We start from the raw sequence: 22,801 nt of genomic DNA on the forward strand, positions 1-22,801 counted from the left end.
GTTGCCAGTCATATGGACTAGGACCCACCTTGATTCAATTTGGCCACACTTTAACAACATCTTCAGAAGGTCCTTTTTACAAATGTGGATCAAATCTGAACATGTGTTTCGTGTGGGATGTGATTCAATTCCCAACAGAAAAACAAATAAAGAGGCATTCATCTTCCCTACAGTTTGGATAGTAGCTGAGTCTGTCTCAGATAAGGATTCCTGGTAGAATCCTCAGAGTCATCAAAACACATTGATTAAATGTCTCATGTATACCCACAACGTTTTAGAAATAGTTCAAAGATGAGAGGCCCTTGAGATGGAAATCTAATAACAAAAGCATCATATATTAGTGCTTGACATGTACACCTGTGAAGAAATAAGATTGAAACACTTAGAAAAATTGGTCACACTACTGATATTCATTTTGATTTTCTAGATTTTATAATGTTGAATATGAAAACCAAAACAAGCTGATATCATCCACTCAAATAACATATTTAAAACATCTATCTTGTGCCAAGTTCTACAATGGAGCCAAGATTCAAAGACTGAGCACATAAGCAATATTCTTAAGTCAGTCGCAGTGATAGGTGATTATGGAGTTGTAGCTAGAACTTAGCTGGAAAAAATAGGCAGGAGTTCTTTCATAATGTGAGAGCTTTGTGAGTTTGTACTTTTATATTGAAGGCACTGGGTAATCATAGAAAATTTTAAGGAATATAATAATAAAATCAGATAACTGTTTTAGAAAGAGCACTGATCGAAGTTGGATTATGGAGTAAGGTTTAAAGCAGGGAGGGCTCATGATGATGATGGATTGGAAAGCAAGACTTACTAAGAAACTTATTAAGAAAATAAGTTAGAATACTACTACAATATTCTAGACAGAGCTGATGGCTGGGATTAATTAATGAGAGTAACAATGAAAATTAAAAGAAGAAAGAAATATTTAGGAAATAGATTGTCAGTCTGGGTAAGAGATGTACATCTAGGGGTCCACGACTTAGAGGTACTGAAAAAACTATGCCTGTAGTTAGAGGTTACCCAGGGAGGACACGCGGGATGAAAAGAATGCCACAAGGAAGATAACAATATTTATGCAGAAAAAGAAGGGTCTGCAAACAAGATGGGGATAGAGTGCCTAGAATGGGATATCAAGACAAAATGATGTTCTAAAAGTGGGATTACCTGCATAATTTGCAGACCTAATGAAAAATAAAAATGTGAAGCCCCACTTTTTAAAAACTTTAAGATTTTGAGATGGTGACAACAGAAGCAAGCACGAGCCCACCCACAGACTGCAGGGCTCTGTGAGCCCATGAAGCTGGCCCCAAAGCTGTGTCCTGCCTAAAAGCCAAGTAGGTTTGGGGAAATAAGGGAGTGGGCAAATGACCGTTTCAAGGAAATCGCAACAGTTAAGAGTAGTAAATGATGCAAAGAACTTGTTTTAGTTTCTTTGCTGCCAAAACAAATACCACACAATGGATTGGCTTAAACAATGGTAATGGTAATGCAATGTATTGTCTCATACTTTCAAGGTAGAAGTCCAAAATCAAGTTGTCATCAAGGCAATGCTTTCTCCCAGAAGCTTGGGGCATTTGGGGGCTGGCTGCCAACAATCCTCGGTCCTTGACTTTTCTAGCACATGACAACACACATGGCGGCCTCTCCTGGCTTCTCTTCTCTCTTTTGGGTCCTGTTGACTTCCAGCTTCTGCCTGCTCCTTTTGGCTTTCTCTCTCTATTCCTGAATTTCATTCTGCTTATAAAGGATTCCAGTAACAGGATTAAGACCCACCCTGATTCAGTTGGGGCACACCTTAACTGTGGTGCCTTATCAAAAGGTCCTGTTTACAATGGGTTCACATCCACAGTAGCGGATTAAGATGAAGAACGTAGTTGTCTGGGGTACATAGCTCCAAGCTACCACAGAAGTAAAGTAGGATGAGGACAGAAAAGTGTCCAGTGGTTTAACAAGAAGATCAGAGATGGCATTAGCTAGAAAAATTTCAATGGCGAGCTAGCAGGAAACTGATGGAGTGATGGTTAAAAAAGTCCTTGAAAGAGGAATATTAGAGGAGGAAGCGAGTTTCAATCTAAGCCTACATTAAATAAAATAAACAGGTGATTCGTACTTTGGGAGGGGATCATACTCCTGCTGAACGTCTTTCAGTGCTGAAGCAAGAGGCACTCAAGACCACCTTAGCCCTTATTAAGTTGATGGCCACAAATAGCAAGGAAGAGTGATATTCACATGGGGATAATGGTCAGAACACTCCAGAAGTTTCTCAGGATTATGTCCCTAGATGACAGTGTAATGATGGTAAGCCTGAAGAGAGAAACAGAAATGGAAAACAGAAGAGCTTATTACAAATATGGTGTTTCTTCAGGGCAATATTTTCCATTTTGTTTTATGATAAAATGAAGTCATTGGGTTAGAAGTTAAATAATCTATATATTCTTATCCCTCATTAATAGTAATGAATGTTTGTCTCAGGATGCTAGAAATTCATTAACTTTTAAATATTGATGGAGAAGCACTAACAAAACAAATGTGTGTACTTGAGTCTATTAGTAAAGAAGAGGACTAGTTTGTTGTTGTTTTCCTGCTCAGGTTGGCCGGGAGAACTGTGGGAGCAAGCTCAGATGCAGCAAGGGAAAGGTTGTGATACTTGGTTTGGGGGCAAATGGGAGAGAATTAACACACCTCCCAGAATTTGTCCTTCTTTGTTCTGCTTGTACTCCCTCCTGCTCTTAGAGTGGGTGACCGTGGGCTTTAGGGCTAGGATCCTTTGGGAACCCTTGGAATATACTAGGATCTTATAACAAAAGCAATACATTTCTTTTTCTATTGTGTAACTTAACAGCTTAAAACAGCACCCACTTGTTATCTCAAGAATTATGTAGGTCACAAGTCTGGGCACATTGTAACTGGGTTCTTTCCTCAGAGTCTGTTCTAGCTTGCTAGCTGCTGGAATGCAATAAACCAGAAACAGAATGGCTTTTAAAAAGGGGAATTTAATAAGTTGATCGCTTACAGTTCGAAGGCTGAGAAAATGTCCCAAATAAAGCAAGTCTATAGAAATGTCCAATCAAAGGTGTCTATCCAGGGAAAGATATCTTGGTTCAAGAAGACGCATGAAATTCAGGGTTTCTCTCTCAAGTGAGAAGGCACATGGTGAACACAGTCAGGGTTTCTCTCTCAGCCGAAAGGGCACATGGCAAACACAGCGTCATCGGCTAGCTTCCTCTCCTGGCTTCCGGTTTCATGAAGCTCCCCAGGAGGTGTTTTCCTTCTTCATCTCCAAAAGTCACTGGCTCGTGGACTCTCTGTTTCGTGGTGCTGCAGCATTCTCTGCTCTCTCCGAATCTCCCATTCTCCAAAGTATTTCCTGTTTTATAGGACTCCAGAAACTTCTCAAGACCCACCCAAATGGGTGGAGACATGTCGTCACCTAATCCAGTTTAACAACCACTCTTGACTAAATCCCGTCATCCAGGGAGATGATCTGATTACAGTTTCAAACATACAGTACTGAATAGGGATTATTCTACTTTATGAAATGGGATTTTGATTAAAACATGGCTTTTCAGGGGACATACATCATTTCAAACCAGCACAGAGTCTCACAACATGTCTGCCTTGCTGCAGTTCTTATCTGAGACTGAGGGTGGGCTTCCAGGCTTGTCCAGGGGTTGGCAGAATTCCATTCCTTGCAGTTGTTAGGACCTAGGGCCCCGTTTTCTTGCTAGCTGTCATCCAGGGCCCAATTCCTTTGTCTGCTTTGTTTGCTTATTTTTTCTTTTGCTTTTTAAATAATTTTCACTTACAGAAACGTTGCAAAATTATTAGAGTTCCCACTGATTTTCTACCAAGTTTCCCCTAATGTTAACATTTTACACTACCACGATCTATTTGTGAAAACTAAAATGTTAATTTTTGTAAAACACTATTAAGTAAACTATAGATTTTATTTGGACTCTGTATGATTATCCTTTTTCTGTTCTAAGCCCCAATCCAGGATTCTAAATTGTATTTGTCATGTCTCCTTCGTCTCCAACAATCTGTGACAATTCTGTCTTTCCTTATCTTTCACAATCTTGACACTTTAGAAGAGCATTCTCAGTCACCTTGTAGACGATCCCTCAATTTGGGTTTCTCTTATATTTTCTCATAATTAGATTGAGGTTGTGCATTTTTGGCAAGAATACCACTGAAGTGACACCCCTTCGCCATGTATGATTTCAGGAAGTGCATGACATCAGTATGGTGATTCTAAGACCACTTGGTGGAGGTGGTATCTGCTGTAAACTTATTATTTTTTCCCTTTATAATCAATAAATACTTGGGGAGAGATATTTTGACCCTATATGAATATCCTGTTTATCCTCAAATTTTTGCAGCCTGATTTTTGCATACCCTGTGGATCTTACCTGAAACAATTATTACTGGGGTGTTCACATGGTGATTTTCTATTTTCTCAACTTTTGGAATTCTTCTATAAAGAAAAACTGTCCCTGATTTTTTAGAGACCTACTAAATTTCAGAAATGGAAGAGACTTTGGAGCATTTAGAGACTTTACTCAGTCATTTTTTAAGAGCTCACCTGATTAGGTTTCCCCCGCCCCAAACCCTGCAGTCTCCCTTTGATTAACTCACAGTTAACTGATTTGTAATCTAAACCAGCGGTGATATCCCACCATCTTCACAGATTCTGCCTGGACTCCAGGGAAGGTGATTAAACAAAGTGAATAATGGCAGGGGGCATGAATTCAGGCAGCATCCTTCATGTGCTCCATCTCTTGGGACTCTAATTTTCTCTTCACCATCTGACTACTCTCTTGGGAGCCAAAATTTTGTTTCAGTTCATATGAAAAATAGTGAGGCATTAAAGCATTAAGTGAGACAAAACCCTGTCTCTTGGGGCACTACTTTTACTTGGCTTTTCTTCAAAGAGTGTTTTTGGTGTAACTGTAGCGCATGCAAATGATATAAAATTTAAACAGTGTGAAAAAGGAAAAATATTTCTCACTGCCGCCCACCACCAGCCCTCCTTTCCCCAAGTTCTTTCCTTCAGACTTAGCACTCCTATTTCTATTTCTGAGTTCTATTTCTTGGGTCTCCTTGCAGAGAGTTCACACATTTACATGCATGTCTTCCTACAAACGGCCACAGTTTTGTTTCTGTGCTTTGGTTTTTCCTTTAGTAGTGTATCCTGCAAATCTTTCCACGTAGATCTAAGCTGTTATTTTTAATTACAGTCACTTGACTCCAGGAAAAAAGGGAGGAGGAAGAGAAGTCCATATCAACTTTTCTTCATTCCTTTCCCAACACTTTGGGTTTCCTACTGTATCTCATTAATGGAGGAAGAAAATAACAAGGTGAGATAGGGTTCCTTTTCCTCAGTAATAGAGTCTCAGGTGATTCTAAATTGTTTCCCTGGGTTGAAAGGGAGCATCAACCATAAGGCTGAGGCACTCCTGAGCTGAGTCCCCCAGAATCTGAGTGCCTGAGCTGGGCAGGAGAGTTTGATGAGTGACTATCGGTTTTGGCATAGGGCTCCGTGAAGAGCAGGTAGGTGTCATATAACATAAGTACCAGCAAGCAACACAAATAAGCAAATATTTCTTATTTTCTCTACATGGTATGGGTATATTGCCACAAGATCAGTTTCCTCTATTTCTCACTTTAAATGAAATACAGTATAGGATTTCAGGTACACCTAGGTAATTATGGGCTAGTGAAAATACATAAAAACTATTCATTAAGATTCTGTCCATGGAAAAATATTTTTGTAGTTCCAAACAACCAAATAACTCAATTAGAAATTATATTGCTACCCAAATCATAGGGGAATGGGTGGTGATAGTGGTGAGAATGGAAGGGACAGCATCCACTGAATATAAGAACTGGGGCAAAATTTTAAAAATTTTTTACCAATAGCACAATTTGGAAATTTCAAATTGCTCAAAACTAGATAGGAATATTCAAGATTGTGTGCACTTTATGTTACTTTCAAATTAAATAATTTGTCACTGATAAATCAGTGAGCATCTCCTTTTTTAAAATCAATAACAAACATGCCTGCTGTTTCTTCTGCTTTGCTTTGGTAAACATTCCTAGCCCTCTTTTGGGGATATCTATTTCTCTGAAGGATTCATTTTAATCTCTTCCTAAATAGGTAGTCTAGGAATACGTGAATCTTCTTGAAGGCATTTAGCTTATTTCATATAACCTCAGCACCACTGCCAGCATTTGGCTATGTCAAGTGATGTTAACCAAATTTAAAAGCCACCCAAAGCCTTCTTTAAGTTCACAGAAAAGAAGTTTAACCACACTCTAATTCAAAAGGTGCTGGGAGCCCATGAGCAGTTCTGAGTGTAAGAGAAAGTTTTCACACTTCCAGGTCATTTCAGGACAAAAGACCAAGTTTGTCAAAATGATGCAACCATATTGAAACCGAAATTTCTTTTGGTTCCTTCTCAAAACAGAAACCTGCAAACAAAGCACAACAAAAGTGATTTCCAGGAGGCATGTTCTCATCACCAGAGGTGTAATGCTAACACATACTAGAAATCCTACGTTTCTTCAGCCTGACGTTTCTTTGACTGAAGTACTTTTAGATGGGCCTTACTTTCAGTATTTTGCTTGTTTTTAGAGAAATCATATCCTGAGATGATGATATTTGTGTAAACCCCTTCCTGAAATGTCTAGTAACCTTTCATTGCATAAAGTCTTAAAGAGTTCCTGTAATAGTAAAGATGTTTTGATTATCAAAGAATAATGTTCCTTTTCTTATAAATGCTATCATTACCCTATTTAAACCTTGACTTTGAATAAAAATACAAGTAAAATCTATAGTAAAATGGTAAAATAATCTCTTCACTTAAAAATAGTAATAAAATAAAGCACATATTACAAATTACTTTGCATAATCTTAGATATTAGTGATTTCAAATTGCTTCTTTTTACAATAACCTCCAGGGACCTTCAGAAAACTCAATAAATTGGTATGACAGGAAGAAATGGACATATTTCTTTTCAGCGCTGGCTCTATCAAAAGTTATATAAGTTTTCTGGTCCTTTTATCAGTCTTCATGATGATAGGGAAACTAAGGTTGCAAATGACCATCCCTCAGTTATTAGACCAGGGGAATAAGCAGTGCCAGGTAATTCTAGCTACTGTCAAATGTCCCCTCAAACCTTTAAGGAACTGAAACTTCTCCAGTGCATGCGCTCCTGTTGGCTGTTTTTCAACTTCCATAAGCCATTTTCAGTTTTAATGTCCATAATTTTTAACTAAACTTAAAATTTGTCAGAGGGAAGAAACCATTACTGAGTTGAAGCTCTGATCTGGAACTGTAGGCTTATTTGTCTCAATTTGGGTGCACCTCCCCCTCCCCCTCAAAAAATAAAATCAACAAATCATGCTGCAATAATAGGATAGTCACACAGAAAAAGAATGAAACGTAACACCTATCATACAGCATAAAAAAACTGTCTCATTTTGGGTCCTTTAGTAAATCAGCTATGTCATGTTAAGGGAAACAAAGAAAAAAATGGAATAATCTCCAGCACCTTGAATATTAGCAATTGTTGCCTTTTCTCTATTAGTGCTATTAATGACACCTCCTGTTTATATAATCTTTTGAAGTTTATAAAGTGTTTCACATCTTATTTGATTTATCTTTAAAGATTACAGATAAGTTCCAAATATGATATTTTATTGTATGAGTTTATTGTCATAATCAAATTGCAGGTATTACCTTCTATCTACTCTAATGTTCTTCAGCTGCAAGAAGATATGGTGGCTGTTTGCTCCTGAGAAGAAATAATAAACGTTAATGATTAAACAAAAATTGCAGCCCTTACAGGAATATGCCTCAGAATAGGGACATTTTTAGCCATGGTTACTGATGAACCTAATTATATCTAATGCTGAGAGGTTACACCTTAACCCCTGTACAGACTCTCTTTATCAGATGGGGAGGACGCAGGCACCTGGGCCACTGTTATTATCACTGAAATTCATCTGCACACAAGCAACTCTCCTAAGGTAAAGAAAAGCGCCCAGAGGAATGAGTGGCTTTCATCTAACATTTCCCAGAATCGGTGAAGGGTTTCCCAAATCACGTTGTCACTTACACTATGACCTCAAGTCACCCCAGGCTTTGTCCTCTTTACTGTGTTCTCAATCCTTTTTTTCCTTATACAGGGTTTCCCTTCCACCCCCCTCTAGACACCCATTGTCTTCAAGCTCACTCCACCCTTAGCTCATTCCAAACCTTCTCCCTGAGGCAGAAAAATAGCCTTCACTCTACTTATAAAGGAGTCCTGACAGGTTATGTTCTTCCCTTAGCACCATGTACCCGTTTTGAGGACGCTAAGCAAAGGCTAAAGTGAAGTACTAAGTAATGGTGTTAAGTGAGGACGCCCTTCGGGTAGATGGGAGGAGAGACTGCTCTAGAGGAAGGGCAGGGCATTATGTGTAGCAAATTGATTAGGGGCTCTTGCTCTCTGGGCCTCAGTTTACTTAGTACTCATCTGGCAGGGAGACCTACTCTCCGGACTGTGAGTGATAACGCAAGCCATGCACTTGGCTTGCATGGTGCCCACGGGGACAGCCAAGCTTTGTCCAACTCCAACGCCCGCTTCCCCACACCACCCGCCGCGAACACCCGTTGGGAGAAAAGTCACCCTTTCTGTGGAAGTGATCCCATTCCCTTATTTTCCAAGTCTAGCTCCCAAGTCATTTGCTCTCCCGGGGTGCCATCTGCTTTGAAAGGCGAGTTCCCAGTCCAGTAACCGCGTGTAAAACCCCCAAAGCTCAGGAAAGCGGGCACGAGGTCAGACTGCAGGAAAAGGGAATCAGAGGCCAAGACGCAGGGCGGGCGCGGGGCGGGCGGAGCGTGGACACCGCCGCGCCTTCCCCAGAGTCTTTATAAAGGCGCCGCGGCGCACCCCGGCCTGCGCGTGGGAGGCGGCACCGCCCGCGGAAGGCCCGGCGCTCCGCGGCCCAGACCCCCCCACGGCGACCCCGCGCCTGCTCGGCCGGCCGGCGCGCCGCGCTCCAGCCCCGCCCCAGCGCGCCTCCCCTCCACTCCCGCTCGTCCGGGCCCGGGGGCGGAGCTGCCGAGGGCCGCCCGCCTAGCGCCTCCGCGGACCCGTGCCGACGCGGGGCGGTGGGCGGTGACTGCCCCCCACCCCACCCGCGACTCCGACCCTCGGGTCGCCTCCATTAGCCTGAGCGGAGTCGGGAAGGAGAAGCTGCCCGAGCAAGTTCGCGGCTCTCGAGCCCCAGGTACCTGCCGGGCGAGGGTCGGGGAGTGCGGGCATCAGGACTGTCCCTTCTTTCTCTCACCCAGAAGGCGGGAGCTTTGTCCGGGGGTGTTCCCGGGTATGGCACTGAAAGTTGTCACCCGCTGCTCCTGCTGGCCTGGCTTACGGTATACTAAAGAAAAGGCTATAAACATTGATTCGGTATAATCCCAACTTGATGAAATAAGTGGCTATTTATAAATGCCGGGGAGGGGGCGCGCTGAAAGGAAATATTGGAGACGGGTTTTGTGAGTGTCCTCTTTGAACTTTTCTGTTCTTTGTACGTTTTTTTCTAATAAGAAAACAAGCAAACAAAAGGTAGTTATGAAGCTCAGCTCACAGAGCAGTTGCGAGTGAACCGCCCTGGCCACCCTCACCGCCCGACGCTGAGATCTCTCTGTCTGGCCCGACTTCCTCTGCAGAGGATTCCAGATCTGCCAGGCCCCAAGCCTGCCTGCCTGGCTTTGATCTGGTTCATCCCGAAAAAAATAATAATCTCTTGTCCCTTGGGACTTTCCCGCAGATTGAAAGAAAGAATTTCGCAGTTCCTCTGGAAGTCACGCGAGCGGATGTCCGCAGCCCGGGAGAAGCCAGACTGTGCGCTTTCGATGGGGTACAGGTCGACCGGAGGCGGAATGGGAGAAAGAAGATACCGTCTGTGAAAAAACAAAACGAAAAACTGCGCATTTCTAAGGCTCTTCTGCTGTTTTTGGTTTTCACGACTTCTTTTGCAAGACCCGTTGCTTTAGTAAGTATTGATTCTGCGCAACAACTCTGCTTAGTAGGATAGTTCACAGATGTCTTCAAAGTTGCAGTGCAGCGTTTGCTGCCCTTTGCGGGGTGGGAATGGAAGTAGGGAGGGGCAGGAGAATAACTTCATCTTTTCTTGGGCTTCCAAGTTTCTCTTCCCTTCCAATTAATTTGGTGTTTGTCAGGGTGAAGGGACTTTGTTAAAAACAGAAACTTTTACTTGCCAGTACCCAAAGAAATATTCCCTCTTAAAAAATATCAATAAAAGAAGCTGGGGGAGGGAATGAAAGTAACAACTTTATAGCGGCACCTTGCTTAACATCATCCAGAACAAAACTCCTTTATTACAGTCAGCTTTGTTTTTAAAAACAAAAACATAAAGCATGAGAAAACTTGCTGGCATGCATCATCACCCAGGGGCACCAAACTTTCTGTTAAACTGCTTGGACACCTGGCTCCCTGTAGCAAAAATAGCTCTGTGTCTTTTTGTTTGCTCCCAGTTGTAGGTTGAATACCCTGCTGCTAGGGAGGAAGTATGCCTTTTCTCTGGTTTTACAGGTCCTTAGGAGGTGTGGCACATGGAGGGAGAGGTGACCCATGGGGGAGGAGGGCACGATCTCACTCACACAATACCTTGAAACATTTCCACTTTTCTTTTTCTTGAGAGAAGGAGACTTCTGTGAAATCTAACCCTGTTCTTCCTGGCCAGGATTCCCAGGTAAGCGTATACTTCCTGATGTCTGGCACATATTATTGGGCCAACTCTTCTGACACTCAGGAGAGCAGCCCCATGCTTCTAGTATGCTATCATTGATAAAGTTCCTGACAGCAAAGCTTGTTTCCATTTCTATATTTGTTTATTGCCCTTCCTTTGTCAAACAGGTATTACTATATGTCAGACCTCATCCCAGTATTTTACAACTTTTTGGTGTTAGATATCACAGTTTATCACTTGAGTGGTAGCTAATCTCCAACACTCCATGAAAATCAGGTGGTTTGTGTTTTTGTAAAGAAAATGTGTTAAGTATTTTTGAGTAGTAGCTATTAAGTGCACACAGTGTAGAATTCTAAAGGTACAGAGTTTACAGTGAAAACTAAGCTTCTTTTCCACTCCAGACCTTTGACCCCCAGTTCTCCCCAAAGGTAACCACTCTTACCACTATAGTTCTCTGTTCCTTTGATAACTTATGTCTAAGAAATGTCAAAAAGTTGCTTGTGATCACCTCCACACCAGTAATTTAATAAAAGAAATGCACCAATTTAAAGTTCTTTTAGTTTTTTTGTTAGTTTCTCTTATATTGTTGTCTGTTGTTGTTGTTTGTTTTTTCTACTGCCTACTCTCAAATACCAGGAATTTAGGCCACTTTGTAGAGGGACCTTGTGACTCTAGAATTAACAAATAGATTAGTTTATAAGGTCCTTGAGTCAGAGACCATGATTTTTTCGACTTTGGAGAAGCCAAACAACCTGTCACAATTACTAGTGAGTACTGGGTCTGTGCTCAGACTTAAGGATAGCTGATAGTCACAGTAATTTGGTGCTTCCAGGCTTACTTCTCATGTGACTAGACAGTGACAAGGCAGCACTAATGGTGTCTTTCCCTCCCCAATATTCCGTGCTAGGTTGGTGTCTTGCTAGTTCTAGTGCCACCTTCTTTATCTCTTAACTGCTGCAGTTTCTGAAGTAACTGTTAACCGGGAAGGCAGTGTTTGTAGTGGATAAGGGAGGGTATTTTGAGGAACTCTGTTAGAATCCTGGTTTTGACACTAGTGTTTTTTTATATGGGCTAGTTATTTAAATCCTCTGAGATTCCACTCCCTCATCTGTGAAGTGGCGATTCACAGAGTTGTTTTGAAGATGAGTTAAATGTATGTTTAAGGGCTTTAGTACTATGCCTGGCACACGAGAGGCATCTAATAGGTTAACAGCCTTTATTATTGTCAAAGACAGCTGTCATTTTATACCGTCATAAGATGGGTGGATGAATTTGTCAGCTTAGGCTATGTTATGGTGTGGTAACAAATGCCCCCCCAAATATCTGCTTATGGCAAGAAAGACTTATTTCTTGCTCATGTTACATATGCTTTTTGGCTTTTGCTCTGGTCCTTCTTTCTAGGAGCCAGGTGGACAGAGCTGATCCTTTTGGTATAGCTTTGTTGTGGCAGAGGGAGAGAGAGATGGTGGAACTATATAGTGACTTTTAAAGCTTCTGCTTGGGAGAAGGACACAACACTTCCATTCACATTTTATTAAAATGATTGTCACTGGAATGGGAAGTATTATCTTTCTAAAGGGCGGAGCTAGTAAGATAAACCTGGTAGGAAGGAGCAGCAAAGATTTTGATAGTAATACAGTCTACCTCAATTTTTTTTGGAGTGGGTCAGAGTTGTGATCTCTGTCTTGTGTTTTCATCAGAGGCTCATCAGACCCTGAGAATTGATTCACATCAAGACACTTGTTAGTTGATGATTTTTAAACCAGAATACCAATGAATTCCCTTGCAGTGGGTAATATAACTACCCTGGGTATCAGGCATAGGAACTTGTATAGGGCAGATATTTCTTGGTGGTGTATTTATTCAAAAGACAGAATTATAAGCTAATAGGTTATACAGAGAGTATAAAAACAAAAATTGAGCATTGTTAAACACTGTTTATGTCCAGAATGCAACCTGGTTTTTAATCCTGTTTTGGAACTATTACTGTCCACAGTCCAAGGATGAACTGGAAGGATGGCAGCCTCTTCTAGGCAGGGCTAGGGATTGCTGAAAGTTCCTTGCTCTTTCTTATTAGCTTCTTTGCTTGTTAACAGCTCGTTACATCATCCCATGACTTGTTATAATTATTCTGTTTTGTGCTCTCTGTTTCTTGAATAATGAGAAACTTTATTATGAATAATGAGCTTTACTGTGAATAATGAGAAGCTTTATTATCATAATTAAAGTGTCTTCAAATCACAGCATTGGATGGAATAACTAATTCTGCCCATTGTGTGTTAATTCTTGCTGGCTGTGGTTTCAGAGTAGTTTTGGCTGAAGATTTTGAGGGTGCATCTCACTTTTTCTACTTATAGCTGGACACCTGTTGTCTTCTTAGGTAATTTAATATAATGTAATAATATCAATATCAAAAAAGTATTTCCAAAATAAATATAAAATTAAAGATGTATTCTCCGATTAATAAAAAAAAATTAGCTCTGCCACTTGTTGAATTATTGAAACATTCAAATATTACACGCACCCCCATTGCTTACATGTTGCATTTAGTGTGGTACCGTTGTTATAATTCTTGAAAGAACATTAAATTATTACTGTTAACTGAAGTCCATAGTTTACATTAAATGTGTTTTTCCATATACCATCTTATTAACACTTGTCCATTTGTTCTGATTCATAAAAGAACATTCATGTATTTGTACTTTTAACCACCCTATCGTCCACAATAGGGTTCACTGTTATACAGTCCCATGTTTTGTTGTCTAACTTCCCTTCAAATAACATACATGACTCAAAACTTCCTTTCAGCCACATGCACGTACATAATTCAGCATTGTTAATTACACACACTATAATGGGCTCCTGTCACCTCCATCCATTTCCAAACATTTACAGTCAAACTTACTACATAGTCAACACAAATTGAACATCAGCCCCCCATTCTCTACCCTCATCCTGTCTTCTGGTGACCTGTGTTCTAGATAGTAACACCATGAGTTTGGTAGTTATGTTTAGTTCACATGAGTGAGGTCATACAATATTTGTCCTCTTGTGTCTGACTTATTTCGTTCAATGTAATGTCCTGAATGTTCACCCCATGTAGTCACAAGTGTCATGACTTCATTTCTTCTTAAGGGCTGATCATCATTATAAGCCACATTTTATTTATCCATTCATGGGTTGATGGACCCTCAGATTGTTTTCATCTTTTGGCAATTGTGAATATTGCCATTATGAACTTCATTATGCAAATGTCTAAGTCCCTGCTTTCATTTCTTCTGAGTGTATATGTAGTAGCAGGATTGCTGGATCATATGACAATTCTATACTTAGTTTCCCAAGAAACACCAACTCTTCCACAGCAGCTGCACCATTTTACATTCCCAAGAGCAGTGAATGAGTGTTCCTATTTCTCAACATCCTTGCCAGCATTTGTAGTTTTTTTTAATAGCGCCTTTCTAGTAGGTGTGAATAACTCATCATGATTTTAATTTAATCTCCCTAACAGCTAGTGATATTGAGCATCTTTTCATGAACTTTTTTTTAGCCATTTGCATTTCCTCTTTAGAGAAATGTCTATTTGAGTCTTTTTCCATTTCTTAATTGGGTTGTTTGTCTTCTTATTGCTGAGTTGAGGGATTCCTTTATATATTTTGGATATTAAAACCTTATTGAGGGCAGGCCACGGTGGCTCAGCAGAGTTCTTGCCTGCCCATGTGAAAAAAAAAAAACCTTATTGAATATATGATATGATGGTTAGGTTTTGGTATCCGCTTGGCCAAGTGATGATGGCCAATTGTCTGGTCAGGTAGGCACTGGCCTGATTGTTGTTGCAAGGATATTTCGTGGCTGGTCGATAAACCGGAAGGCTGGTGTATTAAATCATCAGTCAGTTTATTGCATCTGTGGCTAATTACATCTTTGATCAGCCAAGGCATCTCTCCCACCAATGAAATAATCCAATCAGTTGAAGACTTAAGGGAGGAGACTTTTTCACTGTTTCTTCAGCCAGTGAGCCTCTCCTGGGGAGTTTGTCCAGACCCTCAATGGAGCTGCCAGCTTCATAGCCTGCCCTATGGATTTTGGACTCTTCCATTTCCCTGGTTGTGAGACACCTTTATAAATTTACAGATATTTTCTGTTCATTTTCTCTGGAGAACCCTGACTAATAGATATAGTTTCCAAATATTTTCTCTCATTGAGTAGGATGTCTTTTAAGTTTGAAATAAAGTCCTTTGGTGCACAGAGTTTTTAATTTTGAGGTGGTCCAGTTTATCTAATTTTTTCTTTTTCAGTCTTTTGCTTTGTGTGTAAAGTTTAAGAAACCATTGTCTACCACACGATCTCCAGGATGTGTTCCTACATTTTCTTCTAGGAGTTTTATAATCCTGGCTTTTATATTTAGGTCTTTGATCCATTTTGAGTTAATATTTGCATAAGGAGTGAAGTAGGAGTCCTCCTTCATTCTTTAGCACATGAATATCCAGTTCTCCCAGCACCACTTGTTGAAGAGACTGTTCTGTCCCACTTGAATGGTTTGGCAGTCTTGTTAAAAATTATTTGGCCATGATCATGGTGATGAATACATGATTATGTGATGGTGTTGTGAGCCATTGATTATATGCTGTGGCTGGGCTGTATATGTGTTAAGATTTCTCAATAAAAATATTTAAAAAAAAAATCAATTGGCCAAAAAGTGGGGAAAGAATTTTAACAAAATAAGGTATCAGTGGTGGGAGAGTTCAAATAGAGTTGAGATGCTATTTTGGAGGCTACTCTTATGCAAGCTTTGGCTTAGGTTTAGCTTTTCACCATGGTTTGCCAAACCCCAAGCAAAACCATTCCTACCACAACCTTAAGAAGCACCCAGGGCTCTATCTGGGATTCTACAAAGGTTATATGCACTGTGATTACTTTCCAGAAACCTACAGCCTCCAGATGGTTTCCTAGGCCACATAAGTCCTGAAACCCAGAAGGGTCAACCTCTCCAGAACATCAGTTAGGTCCATCCCCCATCCCATATCATCTGTATTCCTTCCAGCATGAAAAAGTTAGAATGGGCATAGCCCAAATACCCTAAAGATTGGGAGAAAGAGCAAAGAAAAAGGTAGAGTATTTAATAGAGGAGATAGAATTTAACAAATGAGTATGACAGCTGATTCATTATATTGATATTTCTTATAGTCTCCAGTGTCTTGGAGCAGCTAGAAGGAAAAACCTAGAATTGGGGAACTAACCCATACCAAACTCTGACGTCTGTTCTATAACTAATTGTTGTGGTGTGCTTTGAAATGTATTGCTTTTTTGTATGTATATTATTTTTCACGATTAAAAATCAATTGGCTGTGGATATGAGGGTCTATTTCTGAACTCTCAATTTGATTCCGTGTCAGTAAATCTCTTTATGCCAGTACTATGCTGTTGTGACCGTTGTAGCTTTCTAATGTTTTAAAAGTCAGGAAGCTTGAGGCTTCCAATTTCCTTACTCTTTTCCAAGGTATTTTAGCAGGCCCCTTATTCTTCCAAATAAATTTGATAATTGGCTTTTCAGTTTCTGCAAAGAAGGCTGTGAAAATTTTTATTGGGGTTGCATTGACCCTGTAAATCAGTTTAGGTAGAATTGACATCTTAGTGATATTTAGTCTTCCAATCCACGAACATTGAATGTCCTATTTATTTAGGTCTTCTTTGATTTATTTTAGCAATACTTCATAGTTTTCTGAATACAAGTCCTTTACATCCTAGGCTAAGTTTATTACTAGATATTTGATTCTTTTAGTTGCTATTGTAGATGTAATTCTTTTCTTGATTTCCTCCTCAGCTTGCTCGTTACTAGTGTATAGAAGCATGGCTGATTTTTGCATGTTGATCTTGTATCCGGCCACTTTGTTGAACTCATTTATTAGCTCTAGTACCTTTGTTGTATCTTGTCTGGAGATATTTACTCAAGAATGGGGGATGGGCACTGGCAGCTGCCATGGGTTTCTCAGCAGCTTCATCCTGCATGTACGGATGTTGATCCACGCTCCCTTGACCGCCAGAGCCCCAGGACAGTAATTTCAGATAGTTCCTACCTGTCCACTGGCTGTTCTGAAAGAGGAGTGAATCCTGGAGCTCCCTACTCTGCCATCTTCCCTGAAAATAGATGTATTTTGAAAGTAAATAGCAATAAATCATAAGAAGGGATAGAAAACCTTCAGTTTTTTAAAAAACCAGTAAAATAGTGACCACAACGCTTAATATAGATGGTATATGCAAAAAAAAAAAAAAAAAAGGAGGCTAGAAATCAGTCTCACTTAAAAGACTGTTGATACAAAAATCCCACATACAATATGGGCAGTTAGAGTCCATAAGCAGGTAAGGGGTCATTTAAGGAATGCTGGGAGCACTCAGCATCACTGTATCTATTGGTATCATTTATTAACCCCAATAGATTAAAGAAATTCTATGCAAGAATAAAAGAATGAGTTATATTTATATGTGTAGATACATATGTATTAATTGAAAAGTGCAAAGTACAGTATGTTCCCAGTTGTGTAAAGAAAACTGTTTTTTCTGTGTTTAGAACTGTGTGTGTGTGTGTGTCTCTGAGCACACTTGCTTATCATGTAAAGGGCATTTCTGTCAGGATAAAAGCAACTTTTACAGTGATTGACCCTACAGGAGGAAGACAAAGAATTAGAGTTGGACGAAGATACTTTTTGTTTTAAATCTTTTTTTTTACTGTTTGAATTGTTTTAACTGTGTACACAGAATTCTTTTTTAAAAATTTAGTTTGACAGTGGTGGTTCCCTGCCTTCGAATAACCTTATAAAATTTTTAGTAGCTAATTCTCCTATTTTATTATACTACTTTCCATATCCTGCAAGATACATGTAGTGAGGTAGTAGGTGGACAGTGCCATGGGGCTGTCACCCCAGGATGGCTGTGGGTAACAGCAGTGAGATTGTGCTACTTCTGGTTAATGACAGTTTGTCCATCCAATCATTAGAAACCCCTGACAAAAAATAAATAATTTCAGTACTAGTACAAATGATGATACTTAGAATTACCTTGTGGAAATTTATTTTTTAAAGTATCTAATGTCTAAATATTAAAATTATAGAATAAAATAACCACTTAAAATAGCATTTACTATTTTAATCATTTACCTAATATAAAGGTAAGTGAGTATATAAAGGATAAATGTTGCAATTATTTACTTATAGCTTTTTACCATTCTTTAACCAGATTCAAATATATAACACATCTAATTATAATACAGTTAATCAACTGCAGATTTTCTTTGCATATATATTCTGTGAGGGTTTAAACATAAGAGATTTTTTTATTTACTTATTTTCTTTTTAAAGTACAGCTCCCCTATTTTCCCTGGGCCAAGTTACTCTATTTAAATGAGAAAGGAACCAAGTTTTCTTTTCGCTTCTCCCAAGTCACTTTATTATCATATCTTTTACTCTTCACCAATCATTCGTTTTAAGAACTATATGTGTGTTCTTAAATTCACACTAGAACTGAAAAGTAAAGGTAATACAGCAGTCTTATAAGATTTGGTGTAAGACTTTGCATATCTCCTAGTTAATAGAAAGCATTCTATGTATTGTCTTCTTAATTTAAAGTCTAAATAAATCACCTATCAGAATATTTTCATAAAAATATTAGAACCAGAAATCTCAATGCTTGATGTATGGGCATGAACTAACTTGGTGATTTAATTGTTGCAGGTGGGTCAGATTCCAAGTCACATTATGTCCAATTTCGAAGATGCTGACACGGAACAGTCGGTAACTTGTCTCCGGATGACTCTTTACCACCCTGGCCAGTTGCAAACAGGAATATTTCAATCAATAAGATTTTATAACCGAGAGAAACTCCCCTCCAGTGAAGTGGTGAAATTTGGGCGAAATTCCAACATCTGTCATTATACCTTTCAAGACAAACAGGTTTCTCGAGTACAGTTTTCTTTGCAGTTGTTTAAACAGTTTGACAGTTCAGTTCTCTCTTTTGAAATTAAAAATATGAGTAAGAAGACCAGTCTGATTGTGGACAACAACGAACTAGGCTACCTAAATAAAATGGATCTCCCGTACAAGTGCATGGTCAGATTTGGTGAGTATCAGTTCCTGATAGAGAAGGAAGATGGAGAGTCACTGGAATTTTTTGAGACTCAATTTATGTTGTCTCCAAAGTCACTCTCACAAGAAAACAACTGGCCACTGCAGAAGCCCATACCTGAGAATGGTAGTTACTCACCCTGTCCCATCCGAAACACCTTTCCTACAGAAATGGATGAAAATGAATTATGAACACATGAAGGACAGAGAGTGCTATAGACACTTAACAAGAGTATATTAGTGTAGTATGTTATCATCTGTTATGCTGCCAGATTTAGGCTTTGGCACTGGCATTTTGAAGTCTATAAATTGTGTTAGTCATCAGCTTAGTCTGGTTACATTTCTGGATCTATGAAGAATTGTTTTAAGTACACAGCTGTGAGGCGTATGCACACAATATACATTTTGGGATGAAGGAATAGTGGTCTTCAAATTGGTTGTATTTTCTTTTTTATACATGATTTCAGTCCTATATTCTCTTTTGTTTTTGTGTGGAGCCGTGTCATTTCACAGCAGCCATTTGTTTTCAAGGTCAAGAGTCCAGGCAAGTTGCTACTGGTATTTGTAGCCTGTTGGTACTGGTAATACCAGCGTACTGGAACATAGCATAATGCATTCTAGAGTACCGTCTATGCGTCATTGTGGTTTTAATATAGGAAGACTTATTGGAGAAATAATACCGTGATTTTTATGTGATTTTCTTTCTGTGGAATCTTAGAGTATTTATTCCCAAGATACTTCTCATTATCTATATTCAGCATCTAAAACCAATATTTAAACATTTCAAAGAACCACTGTGTTAATATTAGAATTAGTTTTTAGTTTTCTTACCAAATTTTTAAAGTTTATTTGATTTTTATGTACTATACATGAATTTAAAATTCCATGAATGCAAATTGTTAACAGCATCCATGTACTTAAAGTCAGTTTAATACCTTGGTTATTTTCTGTGCAACTCTTTCTAAAAAAGGGAAAGAATTGCTCCAGCTCTCTATATAACTAAATGCATGATGTCAACCGTTATAATAAATGTTAAATATTTCTAAAGTAGATTTAATTTCAAAACAGTTGTTTTTAATTAAGATTCTTATTCAGCTGATTCTAACTACGTAGTGAGTGGGTGTTAAATAAATAATAATGGGAACTACTTAGTTAAGTTAAATTCTAGCATTTCCAGGAAATGAGGCTCCGTGTACAATTTTCCAAATAAATGAAATTTCTTGCATTAAGAGGTCCATTTTTTGGGTGAAAAAATGTAGCCATATTTCTTGGCAACCATTTAAAAATATTTTATATATATTTCCTAGTCTATAACCAAGAGAACATTAAACCTGCTGTTTCAATTTCCTAATGTTACTGGAATGCAATATACAAGGAATGGGTTGGCTTTTTTGAAGGGGATTTATTAAGTTACAAGTTTACAGTTCTAAGTCCATAAAAAGGCCCAACAAGAGGATACCTTGACTCAAGAAAGGCAAATCATATCCGGGGTTTCTTGGTTAGCTGGGAAGGCATGTGGCTGACATTTCCTGGTCCTTTGCTCCCATTGCCATCAGTTTCTAGTTCCAGTGGCTGTGTCTGCTCTCCAGGCATCTCCAAGCATCTGTATCTAGGCGTCTGCTCTCTACTAATCTGCCCAGCGCTCTCTGTGTCATCTCTTTTAAGGGCTCTGGTAAGTAGTTAAGACCCACCTTGAATGGAGGGGTCATATCCCCATCTAATCAAAAGTCCCACCCACAACCGGGTGGGTCAGATCTCCGTGGAAACAACCTAATCAAAAGGTCCCACCCAAACAGTAGGTCTGCCTCCACAAGATTGGATTAGGAGCAAGAGAACATGGCTTTCTCGGGTACTTAACAGTTTCAAACCAGCACACTTGCTTAACCTTTTCTGGATTTAGGGCCATCATTCACTCCTGGACTGTAGAACGTATACTTCCCCACTCCCCAGGCTTGGGACTATTCGGTACAGTGGAATATCTGTCCTTATGTAAAATGGCTTGAATCACTACTTATTTCCTATGTCTGCACTTTAGTTTTCTTGTTTACACCCTGTGGCAGGCAGAATAAGATGACCTACTTTGTCCATGAGCCAGTCCCCAGAACCTGTGATATGTTATGTTACATGGCAAAGGGTAGTTAAGATTGCAGATGGGATTTTTTGTTTGTTTTTCCTTTTTAATCTTTAAGTGTATTTTCAGTGAAAAATTTAAAACATACTAAAAAATGGAGAATAATTTAGTAAAATGAACATCTTTTTATGCATCGCCTAGATTCAACAGTTAAGATTTCACCACAGGAAGGGGCGGTTCATTAGTTTCGGACGTAGGTTGGGAGGGGCTACACAGCCTCCGCAGCTCCAGTTGCAGTGCCCTTCCCTGTTCTCCTGACCTAAGAATGGGTATGGGAAATAACTTAAAAAAAAAAAAAGTCACAGGTGAGCTCAGACCCTTTTACAAGGAGGAGACCATCTTTATTTCCTGAAATCTAGAGTCCCTGAGAGGAAGGATGGCTAATCAAGAACCATCCCTGCAGAGAGGGGCCAAGATGGCGGCTTAGTAAGGTACGTGCGTCTTAGTTCCTCCTCCAGAGCAACTACTAGGTGAACAGAAACAGTGCAGAACAGCTCCCAGGGCCACGGCAGGGAGTGGACACACAGCGTACCCCAGTCTGGACTGGCTAGACTGACTGCGAGACTCTGCTGCGGTGAGATCCCCGAGCGGCATGCGATTCCCCGAGCAGCGGCAGCTGTGGCGGCCGGGGCTCCTCCCTCCCTCCTTCCCGGGCCGGCTGAGAGTCTCGGAGAAGCAAGTTTCCCAAGCCACGGCGGCCGGTGCCCCTGTTTTACGGGTGGCTTCCTGGACTGGCTACGAGTCTCGGATCAGAGGGCTACCCAAGCCGCGGTGGCCGGCAACCGGTGCCCCTCCACCGCGGGCGGCTTCCTGGTCTGGTGGCGAATTCCCCGGGCCGCTGTGGCCGGCGACTGACACCCCTCCAGGGAGAGGAGGGAATTTCCGACAGTGGCCGGGACTGGGTCCAACCAAACACCAATAGGGGAATTAATAAAGGAGCCACAGGGTCCCGTCAAGCCGCGGCGGCTGACGCCCCCACCACGCGCAGCCCCCTGGACCAACTGTGAGAATTGGATCGGAAATCCCCAGGCCGCGGAGAATAGTAACGGGGGGATCCCTTCCAAACACGTGAGACAAACGTGTGCCACGAGCGCCACCTACTGGGCAGGATAAGAAAAACAGAACCCAGAGATTTCACAGAAAAATCTTACAACCTTGTTGGGTCCGACACCCAGGGAAATCTGACTAAATGCCCAGACGCCAGCAGAAGATAACGGTCCACGCTCAGAAGATTGAGAATATGGCCCAGTCAAAGGAACAAACCAATAGTTCAAATGAGATACAGGAGCTGAGACAACTAATGCTGAATATACGAACAGAAATGGAAAACCTCTTCAAAAATGAAATCGAATTTGAGGGAGGACATGAAGAAGACATGGGCTGAACAAAAAGAAGAAATAGAAAAACTGAAAAAACAAATCACAGAACTTATGGAAGTGAAGGATAAAGTAGAAAAGATGGAAAAAACAATGGATACCTACAATGATAGATTTAAAGAGACAGAAGATAGAATTAGTGATTTGGAGGATACAACATCTGAATTCCAAAAAGAAACAGAAACTATCCGGAAAAGAATGGAAAAATTCGAACAGGGTATCAGGGAACTCAAGGACAATATGAACCGCACAAATATACGTGTTGTGGGTGTCCCAGAAGGAGAAGAGAAGGGAAAAGGAGGAGAAAAACTAATGGAAGAAATTATCACTGAAAATTTCCCAACTCTTATGAAAGACCTAAAATTACAGATCCAAGAAGTGCAGCGCACCCCAAAGAGATTAGACC

General features: G+C 40.2%; 1 protein-coding gene across 3 annotated transcripts; it reads left to right on the top strand.

Annotated features, from left to right (window-relative positions):
* The first annotated feature begins 9,139 nt into the window (after positions 1-9,139).
* TIFA (TRAF interacting protein with forkhead associated domain) lies at positions 9,140-20,985 on the top strand. Of its 3 annotated transcripts, none has more exons than XM_077142534.1 (4): positions 9,140-9,292; positions 9,833-10,057; positions 10,727-10,777; positions 18,499-20,985. In XM_077142534.1, exon 4 carries the CDS (start codon positions 18,523-18,525, stop codon positions 19,078-19,080), a length of 558 nt encoding a protein of 185 aa, XP_076998649.1. In that variant the 5' UTR covers positions 9,140-9,292; positions 9,833-10,057; positions 10,727-10,777; positions 18,499-18,522; the 3' UTR covers positions 19,081-20,985. The 3 variants fall into 3 exon arrangements, with proteins under 3 accessions (XP_076998649.1, XP_076998651.1, XP_076998652.1); XM_077142536.1 differs by having other exon boundaries at positions 10,730-10,777; XM_077142537.1 differs by lacking the exon at positions 10,727-10,777.
* The last annotated feature ends 1,816 nt before the right edge of the window (positions 20,986-22,801 follow it).

This window comes from Tamandua tetradactyla, chromosome 24, assembly GCF_023851605.1.
Source record: "Tamandua tetradactyla isolate mTamTet1 chromosome 24, mTamTet1.pri, whole genome shotgun sequence".
In the NCBI taxonomy this organism is placed as follows: domain Eukaryota; kingdom Metazoa; phylum Chordata; class Mammalia; order Pilosa; family Myrmecophagidae; genus Tamandua; species Tamandua tetradactyla.

Coding starts and splice junctions, on each gene's coding strand:
- TIFA (XM_077142534.1), top strand. CDS start 18,523: ATGTCCAATTTCGAAGATGCTGACACGGAACAGTCGGTAACTTGTCTC.